Source organism: Capra hircus, chromosome 22, assembly GCF_001704415.2.
Source record: "Capra hircus breed San Clemente chromosome 22, ASM170441v1, whole genome shotgun sequence".
Taxonomy (NCBI): Eukaryota; Metazoa; Chordata; class Mammalia; order Artiodactyla; family Bovidae; genus Capra; species Capra hircus.
In genome coordinates, this window is record NC_030829.1 from 47,159,264 (window position 1) to 47,171,726 (window position 12,463).

At 46.9% G+C, this 12,463-nt stretch overlaps 1 protein-coding gene across 1 annotated transcript in view; it reads right to left on the reverse strand.

Moving 5' to 3' along the window:
- The window catches only part of CACNA1D (calcium voltage-gated channel subunit alpha1 D), a 169,413-nt gene that overhangs the window by 79,467 nt on the left and 77,483 nt on the right, over positions 1-12,463 (reverse strand). The window contains exons 9-13 of the mRNA XM_018066674.1: positions 11,849-11,875; positions 7,680-7,840; positions 6,523-6,748; positions 6,185-6,392; positions 2,869-2,989 (exon numbers count right to left, since the gene is read on the reverse strand). Of these exons, the coding sequence (XP_017922163.1) occupies positions 2,869-2,989; positions 6,185-6,392; positions 6,523-6,748; positions 7,680-7,840; positions 11,849-11,875 (743 nt within the window). The remainder of the gene's footprint in view (positions 1-2,868; positions 2,990-6,184; positions 6,393-6,522; positions 6,749-7,679; positions 7,841-11,848; positions 11,876-12,463) is intronic.

Here is a 12,463-nt window from a genome sequence, read left to right on the forward strand (position 1 = left end):
TTTTAAAACATGCACACCCACAACCTATCTATCTGGGGTGTGCTCTCCAAAATAAGTCCCCAGGAAAGGCTACACCTTATTCAAATGATGACCGCACAAGGCGGTCTGGGCCTTTCTCATTTGAAATGACCTTCCAAGTCTGCAAATACCTCATTCATTCATTCCACACTGACTGACCAGAGCACATCTAACTTATTGCCAGACGTGCTGGCCTGTCCTTCTGCATTGTCACACAGTGACTATATCTTTGACTCTTGTGGTTGATTTTTATTTTTTTCAAATAGTAGAAAGTTAGGCAATTGGACAAATTACTAGCTTTTCGGCTTTTACTATAATGTTGTTTCCGTAGTTTCCTTGAACGACTGAAAAAAACAAAACAAAACAAAAACATACTCTGAAGATGCCTGTTTCTTACTTGCCAGCAGTTAAGTACATTTTGGAGAGGCACAGGGATCAGAGGGCAACAGACAGGTCAACGTGACTCCCTTCTCTCACTGATGCTTCCCTCCGGCTGATGCAAGGCCATCTGCACGCAAGACAACGGGAGCCCAGGGCCCCTGAGACGGGAGAGGCACGCCATGGTCCCACACGCCCAGCACAATCTGAACTCTCATGTGGGTTGCTGAACATGTCAACAAATATAACTTAACAAGGCACTGATAATGAGCGAGCTTCAGGAGACGTCATGCTTGACTAACCTATTCAAGTCTTTAAAAAGAGGGCAGAAATGTGAGTAGATTCTATTAAGACTGTCAAAACACCTCTGATACACTAGGATTACTTTTTAAACAGAGCTGCAACGAACCTGGGGAAGCAGTTTGTTTTGGGCTGGCCGATGATTTGGCAACACAAGCTCTCCTCTGATGAACGTGGGATAATCGTGGCTCAGAAAATGATCAGTGCTGGGAATAACTGCACTGAGAATTCCTACTAATGACTGCAATGAAGAAATACTGTGTCTCTAGTCTTACGATGACACCAGACTCTTTCAGTAGTAGAAAGTAAACCCAGAGTAACAAACCACAGGAAAGTCTTACAAGATTGTAACAGATGGTTTCCAAGAATGAATACCCAATAGATGTATTTAGATGTGTTACCCACCAGACCCTCCTAAACACTGGCGTGCCATGGAATTCATCTGACAAGACCTGCCAAGCAACTCTGACATGCTGGTTAGAGTTATGGGTGCTGGGGACATGAGAGGAAACAGGACAGATTGGAGACCTGGCTTCCAAGTAGCATCTGTTCTAGCTGGGGGAGATAGACCATATACCGTTTAAGGACTGCAGAGAGTGATACACACACTATAAAGAAACTACAACATCTAACTGGAGGGAAAGTGGCTAGAGAATACTTCTCTGCAGATTGGAAACAGTATATGGCTGTGGCCTAGAGAATTAATCACGAGAACAGAAAAAGAAAATACTGATCATTCATTTAACAAACACTGACCAAGAGCCAACTGTGCATGATCTTGTGGTGTAAACCACAAAGACGTGAATAAAAAAGAGACTGCAGACTCGGGAAGCTTGTCGCCTATTACTAGTTGGCAAGATGGAGAACTGCACCCCAAACTCCAGCAGGAGCTGCAAGTGATGAGAGGAGCATGGAGAGAAACTGGCGGAAGAGCTCCCCTGGGGGCGGGGGTGGGCAGTGCAGCTCCCTGCAGCAGGATTTGTGTGTGCTGGGAGAGGGGCTTCCACAGAATACTCCGCAGTACAAAGCACTGTTCTCACAGGCTTGCACTTGCAGGCTTGAACCTGCAGAAGGTTCACTAACCAGCCAGAGAAAATGAAGAGGAAAACAGCGCAACAGACTTCTTAGAAGAAGATTCTAAATTAGGATTCCTTAAAATACAACTAAGCATTAATCAAGGAGCTCCACATGCCAGGTCTTGTGCCAGGGCAGCGAGGGCACAGAGAGAAAGCAGACACAACCCAAGGCTACAGGGTCAAGAAGGGGCTGCACGACGTAAAGGGAGGTCTGAATTCTCAGAAACCTAGGGTTCGAGTGACTCTGGCTGGAAAGAGGAAGAAAACAAGTCAGACAAAGCAGGGCAGAGCAGCTGGCCAAGGGACACGTGATCCCCAAAGACGGACAGATCAGCAGAGCAAAACGAGGGTCAGGGCAGCTCAGACCAATCCCCTGAAGATATGTCCCCATCCATTCTGAAGGGTCTTAGGAAGTCAGAGATGTGCCCCTAACTTTTAATGAGCTTGGACTGGGCCACCCCAAAACGAGCCAAGATGGCATGTTGATGACTTTGAATTAAAGTTATTTGAGAAACAGCTGGTACAAGAAGAACACTCTGAGCCACATCTGTTCCCCAGAAAGCAGGAAACCAGCTCCCTGAGAGGCATCCTCCCCAAGCTGGGGGCAATGCTGGCCATCGGGGATCTGAGGCTGAGAAGGCTTACAGACATAGCTGTGACTTCTCCGTTACCTTGCTACCCCAAGCAAACACTCCTTTGTTTTGTCAGACCTTCAGAAATAATTGATATACTCTCTGGAAATATATATGAAATGTATATGAATGCTTTGGTTACTTCTTAGGTCCTACACCTATGGGGTCTTCGTATGTATGAAATCAAATGTGTTTTCCTATTAATACGTCACGCTCAGTGGGTGACCACTGGTGCAGCCCACATGCCACCTCAGGCTGCCTCCTTGGCTGCTCTCATTCCTCAGGCCCGGTGGAGACTCTGCCACTCCTCTGCTCTCCCAGCAACAGTGGAGGACACACGGGAGTGAGGTGAGGATGCTTACTTTCCCATCACGCTGGCCACCACTGCCCCCACCCTGGGGAACCTTGGAGAGGAGGACAGCATATGGTCACAACAAGGTGACCCTGGTCGTCCAGAAGGATACAGTTACCGCAGATGAAGAGGATGATGAAGTAGATGCAGACGATCATTCCAGAAGATGACGGGCCCCCATACGCCATGATGCCGTCGTACATCACAGCATTCCAGTCTTCGCCTGTCAGGATCTAAGAAGCCAAAACTGGGATCAGCGGGCAGGTGGACTCCCAGTTCCCGCGATTCTCCCAAGCTCCTGGGGCTGCCTAGGGCTGGTGTCAACTGCCTTGCACAATCCAGTTTGCACAGAACAAATGCATCCGTCAACCCATAGTCTCCAAAACATTACACTCAATCACACAAATACATGAGTTAATTATTCTGGTGAAAATAAGATAACATTTCACATAAGACATGTGTACTCTTTGGCTGCACCCCAGCCCATTCAGCCCCTGCTGGTGTGTCTCTCCAGGACCTCTGTCTGTCTGCGCATTTAAACACATATATACACACCCAGAGGCAGTTGATATCTTATTTATTTATTAGAAATAGAGGGTATCATACTATTTGAATTTCCTGCAATTTGCTTTTTATTCTCCCACTCGATGTATTCTGGAGACCCTCTGTGTCACAGGGTCACTTCATTCTTTTTAACAGCTGCCTAGCATTCCTCATGCTTTATCAACTGTGGAAAAGGAAAATCGTATCTATGATCTGATTCACTATCAAACAGAAATTTGCCAAATGACTGGAAAAGGAAAAGCAATTTATAGAGACGGAACTATAAATGGCTCCTGGTCACATGAAAAGATATTCAACCTCACTCCTAACAAGAGTAGTACCAATTAGAACTACAACTAGTTGAGACTACTAGTTGAGAGAACACTTTCAACTACCAGACAGGCGGTGATCAAAATGTTTGTGTACTCACTATGCTGAAAGAGAGTGAGGTGACAGACAGAATCCACCCCCATCACTGGAGGATCAACTACCACAGCCTTAAAGAGAAGACTTATGCAAGAGTGTCAAAGTTGAAAATGGACACACCCCCTTTAAGCCAGCAATTCCATTTGAGGGGGTTTATGCTGCAGATCTAATATCACACACGAGCCTCACGACGTGCATTCAAGGCTACCCACTCAGCCAAGACACAGCAGAATACTCATTCAGCCGCAGTTCTATGAATTATGGCACACCCACACCACAAAATGGACAGACACAGGGGGCTCAACCAGTGTTCTGTGACAACGTAGCGGGGTAGGGTGAGGAGGGAGGTTCAGGAGGGAGCGGACATATGTCTACCTATGGCTGAGTCATGCTCATGTATGGCAGAAACCATATAGTAATATTGTAAAGCAATTATCCTCCAATAAAAAATAAATGGAGGCAGCATTGAAAAGGAAGAGGCACCTTTTCATGGACCAATAAGAAAGGTTCTTAAGGACACTTTAGGTGCTAAAGAAGAAAGATTTAAAAAAGCATGTAGAATGAGCTACCATCTGTGTGAATTCATCTGATCGTAGGTAGACAGGTAAATTTATTTATGTCTAAGCAAACACACTGGGAGAATACAGAAAAATCTGCTTAATGGTAGTTGCCACCCACAAGGGGAAATTGGTGGCTGGGTTGGAGACAGACTTGCTACTCTACATGCTTTTCTAACATTTAAATTCTGTGCCCTACACATGTACTACAAAAACCACCAGCACCAAGCAGGTTTATCTGGAAGCATCAAAAAAAACAAAACAAAACAAAATGAATGACTCATCAGTGGCCAGAAATTAAGTTTAATTCAAAAAGCTGAGTTAGGGGACTTCCCTGGTAGTCCTGTGGTTAATAATCCTCCTGCCAATGCAGGGGACACAGGTTCCATCCCTGGTCTGGGAAGATTCCGCATGCAATGCACCACAACTGCTGAGCCCATGTGCTGCAACTACAGAGGCCCGAAAGCCTAGAGCCCGGGTTCTGCAAAGAGAGAGGACCCTGCAGTGAGAAGCCCAAGCACTGCAATGAACATCAGCCCCTGCTCGCCCCAACTATAGAGAATCCAAGCACAGCAACGAAGACACAGCACAGCCAAGGATAAACAATACTGAGCTATATTACAGTGTTGCTATAGGCCAGGCCTGTAGCAGTGACAGCAATTCCATTCACTTCAAAATGTCCAAGTAGGAAAGAACCTTAGAGATCATTCCTTCTAGGCTCTCATCTTTCAGAAAACAGTGACTTTGGCAAAACCAATACAGTATTATAAAGTAAAATAACGTAAAAATAAAAGAAAAAAAATTAAAAAAAAAAAGAAAAGAAAAAAAAAAAACAGAGTCACAGTGCTGAGCAATAGAAGAGCCACCATGGTAGGTCAGGCCTCCGCCAGGCTGCCCCACCCTGCCTGCAAGACTCGATGGCATTACATGTGAAAAGCAACAAGGCAGATGGGTTTTTAAAATTTACCTGCCAGGCTCTGTTCAAGGAAGGCCACAACACACAAGGAGGGGGCTTGGAACACCTCAGGTGAGAGCCAGGTGGGGTGGAAAGGCTGGGCCGCTGAGGGCAGGGCCACCTGTGAAGCCCTAACCCAGTGGCTCCCTTCTCGGCCTGATGCCAGCCAGGGCCCCACCAGCAGACATCCTCACATGTGTGTCCCCATTCCATCACACAACAGGGGACGACAAAGGGACAGCAGTTGTCGCAACTGTTTAGTCACCCTGATTCCTGACCATACGCCACAGTGTCAGGGCTTTAGAAGTCACACCTATGCCTAAATCCATTATAACCAGGATTATAAAACTTGCCTGCCATCAAGAATGAGCAAAGTACAAGAGGATTTCAGACCGTATGAAACCCCAGAAACCTCATACAGTCAAACACAAATGTGGGGTTTATTATTTCATAAGACATCCAGTGGAGAAGGCACGGGCACCCCACTCCAGTACTCTTGCCTGGAAAATCCCATGAATGGAGGAGCCTGGTAGGCTGCAGTCTATGGGGTCGCTGAGAGTTGGACACGACTGAGCGACTTCACTTTCACTTTTCACTTTCATGCACTGGAAAAGGAAATGGCAACCCACTCCAGCGTTCTTGCCTGGAGAATCCCAGGGACGGGAGAGCCTGGTGGGCTGCCATCTGTGGGGTCGCACAGAGTCAGACATGACTGAAGCAACTTAGCAAGACATCCAGTGGTCTCACAAAAACATGAGATCACAGCACATTCCTCTGGACTTTGATGCAAGATAAATGACTTTTATGGCACAAAATTAATCAGAGTGTTATTAGAACAGAGGTTGCTGATACGGTGATGATGGAATCATTTTGCCTTGTTGAGTCGTGGTCAGAGGAGAAGGTGTCTCCTAAGGCGCCGCCCAGGGATAGGAGGGCGGGGCACTCACCTGGAACACTGTGAGAAGGGCTTGCGGGAAATTATCGAAGGTGCTCCGCTTGGTCTGCGTTTCATCAAAATTAAACTTGCCGCCGAACAGCTGCATCCCCAGCAAGGAGAAGATGATGATGAAGAGAAAGAGCAGAAGCAGCAGCGAAGCGATGGACTTCATGGAGTTTAACAAGGATGCCACCAAGTTGCTCAGGGAGGTCCAGTGCCTGCAAGTCAAGACGAGGGAGTAAGCCTAGAGCACTGCCTGGGGTGGAGCAGATGGTCCCCCCAAGTGGGGTTGGGGCTGATCACCACCCACGGTCGGGAAACGCCTGCAGTGAGCATACGCATCCTCACCTGGTCACTTTGAAAATTCTCAAGAGCCGCACACAGCGGAACACAGAGATGCCCAGGGGAGACATGATCTCCAGTTCCACCAGGATCGTCTCGGTAATTCCGCCGCACACCACGAAGCAATCAAACCGATTGAAAAGAGAGACAAAGTACGCCTGGAGACCCAAGCTGTACATTTTGACCAGCATCTCACAGGTGAACAGAGCCAAGAGGACTTTGTTAGCAATATCTGGAAACACAAGGAGCACGTGTCCATGGGATCTCAGCGTGGGAGCATCTCTGACCCCTGGCGCCCCACCTCCCCTCCCACCAGCTGCCGCCAGAAGGGCCCCTAGCTCTTGGCCACGGTTTTGCTCTTGCCCTCTCTACAGAAATGTGGCAGGAACACCCATGGTTCACTTGTCTTCCAGGCTCCAGTCCTGCTTCTGCTACCACCCAGACGTGTACCCTCTAGAGAAGTTCCTTCGTTTCTCTGGGGTTCACTTTCACTGACTGTACAATGGAGAGGGGCAGCTTACCACATAATCTCGGTGGCTTTCGAGGCCTGAAAGCCTACAAGTCTGCACTTAGACCATCGTATTATTTTTGTTTCAGTCACACAAGAAATCTGTCTGGTCTTGCTTACTGCCCCCAGATCTAAGAAGCAGTTGCCTGTCGAGGTCACTTCAAAAAATGCCACCCAGCAGGCTGGAGAGTTGAGTACAAACAGATATGACTTGACGTCAGGTAGGTCTTCACAGTGGCTCAAAACTGTCCAACTCAGAATGGGGTGAGCTCCCACACCACCCTGCTGGGGCATTCGAGGTGGGCAAACAGCCAGCACTTGCCAAGGAAACTACAGTGGAAAATAAAGCTTCCAGTGGGCACAGGGAGGAGGGATATGAGGTCCCTCCCAGCTGCCAGATTCCCTGATCCCACACAGGGTTCAGACAATGAACTGCTCTGGAGTCCTTAGCTCCGAGGTGCATCACACATCACACAACCCGGACTGCACACTCTCGCCAGGTGCGCCTGTGCTTGGCTCTGCCACCTCCCAGGTTCCACTGCTCACTGGAAATGGTCCTGGACAACCACACGTCCATCTGAAAAGACTAGACCGCAGCTGGGCAGCCTTGGGGATGCCCTGTTTGGAGCAAAAAGGGAATGGCTTTTGCTTATACCTTGAATCTGTGTCAACCAGTCAGGCTGGTTGTAATGCTCGGAGGAAATGGTTAAGGTGTTGAGAAACACCAGGACAATGACCAGCCAGTAAAATGTGACGGACTTCACGGCAGCCCTACACCTTCTGCGACTGAAGCGGTTCCAGCGGCGCCAGCGGCGGCTGTAAGAGAAGCAAACGTTACCCCCTGGATGACAGACAGACCCAGCACCTGATCAATCTCGCTAAGGAATGACTGCACTCTGGAGGTCCCCACCAGGGTCGGCGTGCAGGGAGGACAGAGGAGAACAAACGACACAGAAATGACCAGACCTCATGAGACAAATGACGGCGGTTTTAAAATATGACTTTTTAAAAGCACAGTATTGACTTCATTGTGCTATCAGTTTCCTTCCTATGGCTTCAGATAACCCTGTAATTTGTCATATGCAGTCCTCAAGCCGGTCAGGAAATCTAGATGTTCAGAGTCACCAGCTTGTACACATCCACAGTTCACATGCCCACCACAAGGCTCTCGGGTCTGATTGAGCTGTCAGTGCAGAGACGTCAGCTTATCATCCACATACCTTGCAGCACCTCGATCATCATGTGGAATTTATCAGGCAGCCAAGGGCTCCAAAACCTGAGTTTTCCTTTTAGGGAACCCTTCAGTCCTTTTGTAAATCTGGGAGGTAGCTCTGGAGCCAGAGAGAGTCATCAATGCTGAGTAGGACATGAGTCTTACTCCTGAGTCATCAGGTGCCCTTTCTAACTAGCAATGCTCAAAATATACCTTTAGGAGGAGAGCTAATATTGAATCATGTTTCCATACAAATAGAATGAACTGAGCCAAACAGACAAGCAGCATGTTCTCTACCAACTCCCAGTTGCAGTATGTAATTAGAATATTCTCTGCCTCAGCCTGTCTCCCTACGGGAAATATTCCCTGCCACAGGACAGTTTGGTGAAGAGGGTCTCAGAGAAGGGCTGGCCAAGTGGCAGTATCAGCCCAGTCCGGGCTGTGCTCACAGACTGGAGTGGTGGGCGCTTCCTCTAGCACTTGAGTCAGGAGAATCTCCAGGCTGTGTCAAGGCTGCAGCCCCGGCTGACTCAGCTGCACTGCTCTGCTAAGAACACTGTAACCCAGGGACCAATGAAAGACTTGTGCCAGCTCTTTGGCAAGACCTGGAACAAGCGAGATGCACTGTATTCCTGCTCTTGCTATGTGGGTTTCCGATGGTAACAGCAGCTAGAAACATGATAACAAGAGTAGAAAAATTCCACTGAGGACACTCAAAACTGTTCCCACAAGACTGGGTAGAATTCTCCCATGATGCATAATGCAATACATACAAGCAAGGTGGCCTGAACGACATCCAGCCCAAGGGTATGCAGCCTTGTCCCTGCAGCCCTATTCATGCTGCAGGGACAAGTGACAGATGTCTCCCAAGTCCAGGGGAGGCACGGTCTGTGACCCCATCCTGTAACAGTATGAGGGCTGTGGCAGGCAATTACCCACACCAAGTGCTACGCCCAGGGTACTGGGTACAGGAGGAAGGAGAAGGGAGCTACAAGCTGAAGGGTCAGGGAAGGCTTCCTCAGCTGAGGTTTGGGCTGGCTCTCGACAGCTGAATAAGGATTAGCCAAGGGTAGACAGGGAGAGGGGCAGGGTACTCCACTTGGCTCCCGCCAAAGAGACTGGGTGGGAAGAACTGGACTGTGTGGTCCATTTGACAGCTGGAGAGCAGTCCAGAATAACAAAGTGCGAAGTCTGGGAAAGTGAAGTTGCTCAGTCATGTCCGACTCTTTGCGACCCCATGGATGGTAGCCTACCAGGCTCTGCCGTCCATGGCATTTTCCAGGCAAGAATACTGGAGTGGGCTGCCATTTCCTTCTCCAGGGGATCTTCCCAACCCAGGGATTGAACCCGGGTCTCCTGCATTGCAGACAGATGCTTTACCGTCTGAGCCAGCAGGAAAACCGAAGTCTGGGAGGAGTGTCTAAATACCCCAGAGGTCAGAGGGTGATCTGGGGGCCACATTATGGAGAAATTTAAATACCCTCTGGCAAGAGGAAATTCATGAAAGCGCTTTTCATTATGAAAACGCTGTTAATTTCTTTTTTTTTTTTGTCCTCGCCACACATGCTGTGGGGTCTTAGCTCCCCAACCAGCAATGTAATCCATACCTCTCTCATTGGGAGTACACAGTCCAAACTACTAGACTACCAGGAAAAGTCCCCTTAATTTTTTTTAAGACAGGTTTATTAAGATATAACTTACATATGGCATAACTGACTTCATTTTAGTTCTAAAGTTTGTAATCACAACCACAGCCAAGATGTAGAATATTTCTATCATTCAAAAAAATTCCTTAATGACACTTTATAGTTAATCTACTGCTCACCCTAGCCCCTGAAAGCTACTGATTTGTTCTCTATTATTTTGCTTCATTCAGAATCCTATCAACAGAATCATACAATACATAGCTTTTTGGGACTGGCCTCCCTCGTTTAGAAAAAGCTCATTTGTGACCCATTTGTGTCATTGATCTCTCAGTAGTTTTTTCCCTTCTTGTTGCTGAGTTTCAGTCCATCATGTGGATGAACTATAATTTGTCTACCTTACCATGTGATGGGCATCTGAGTTATTTACAGCTTTTGGCAATTATAAATAAACATATAAATGTTGTATGTATCAATTATACATATATAATATTTGTGAATAAACATTCATGCAAAATTTTTTGTGTAGGCATCTATCTTCATTTTTCCTATATAAATACCTTAGAGGTGAACTGCTGGGTCATATGGTAAATAAGCTGGACTTTGTAAGACACTGACAACTTGCTTTTAAAATGCTGTGTCACCTGACCTGTAGCAGTGTATAAGAATTTCCACTGATTTGCATCCTTGTCAAAATGCCAGCTTTCAAAATTTGATTCATTCTATAGGTGCATCATGGTATCTCAACTGTGATTTTAATTTGCATTTCCTAATGACCAGTGGTCATTTCATGTGCTTATTTGCCATCTACATGGACTATACTCTGCCAGGCTCCTCTGTCCATGGAATTCTCCAGGCAAGAATCCTGGAGTGGATTGCCATTCCCTTCTCCAGGGAATCTTCCCGACCTGGAGATTGAACCCAGGTTGCCTGAACTGCAGGCAGATTCTTTACCATCTGAGCTACCAGGGAAGCCCCCTCTATGACTACATGCCTACTAAAAATCTACTGTCCATTTTTATTGGGTTGTTTTATTATTAGTAATACTATTCCTATGTATACTGGATACTAGTCCATTCTCAATTCTGTTTTGCAATAATTTTTTCCTCCAGTCTGCAAATGATCTTTTTCTTTTAAGGAGCAGTAGGACGGGGAGCCTGGCAGGCTGCCGTCTATTGGGTCGCACAGAGTCAGACACAACTGAAGTGACTTAGCAGCAGCAGCAGCAGCAGTTTTAATTTTGATGAAGTCCCATTCATCAATTTTTCCTGTTATGACCAGTGCTTTGGGTGTTGTACCCAAGAAACTTTTGCCTGTGTTTTCTTCTAGGATTTTTACAGTTTTACAAAAAGAATTCCATGGACTGAGGAGCTTGGTGGGCTACAGTCCATGGAGTGGCAGAAAGTTGGACATGACTGAGCAACCAACATTTCACCTTCTATTCCACTTAGAGTGAATTTTTGTACACAGTGGTAAAACACTGTTTCTAACTGAAAAATAATACTTATATGGGAAAGTAACAAATCACTGGTATACAGTTCAATGAGTTTTTACCAACTGATTATGTAACCTGTACTCAGAGCAAGTAAAACCATTTCCAGCAACTCAGAAGACCTCTTGAACTTCCTTCCATGGACAATGTTTATGGCAGAAAAGTGACAGGAAGTATCTCTCTTAGAGAAATGACTCTGGGAGGGTATACAAAAAGGGTTGATTAGTAGGCAAAACATTATTCATGGTTGCATCTTACTGATCTGATTTTTTTTTGGGGGGGTGGTTCTTTGGCACCTACTACAGTTCTACAAGGCAGGTACTTACTGTTTACTGGGCAGGTTGATCTTCTACATGAATGTTAGAGCCCAGAGTATAAAAACTATCAGGTCTAGAGCCATTCTACATAAAGTTCAGAAGTTAGAACATAAAAAGCCCACACAAGTTTAAGAAAAATTATGGAAAGAAGATACTGACCTGAGCTTGGACTTTGAGATGGCTTGACTGAAAGAAAGAAAGAATATGATTCCTGTTAGGAAGGCTCCAGGATATGTTCCCCTCCACCTTTCAGCAGAGATTCCATAAAAGCCATGCATGGAAGCCTGGATCCAGCACCCCCGGCTCCCGAAGCGAGCCAGCTGGGGTGAGCATGGAGCAGGGGGCCAGGCAAGAGAAGACTCTCAGCTGCCTGAGCAGCCCTGGCACAGGTGGAGATGACAAGGGTTCTTCTCCCCCCGCCCCCAAACTGCTCACACTGCAGCCAGCGGGGCTGCTCTTGCCCACAGCTCAGCCACGCATCTCCGTAACAGCACGTGCTGCTGCCACAGTGAGAAGAGCCCTGGGCTTGGAGCTCCAGCTCTGCTCTTCACTCACTACGAGAGCTCAGGCAAGCAGCACACCTCTCTGAGCCTCAGTGTGCTCATCTGTAAAATGGCAAGACAAATCCATTCCCTACCTACTTCATGCTATTGTAGGAGGGCACAGCAAGGAGGAGGAGGAAAATTTACTTCATAAACTGTTGAGTTTCCTGCTCCTAACATCATTTTTATGAATCTCCGCCGAGGAGATCAGATTCTCTTAAAAATGACATCT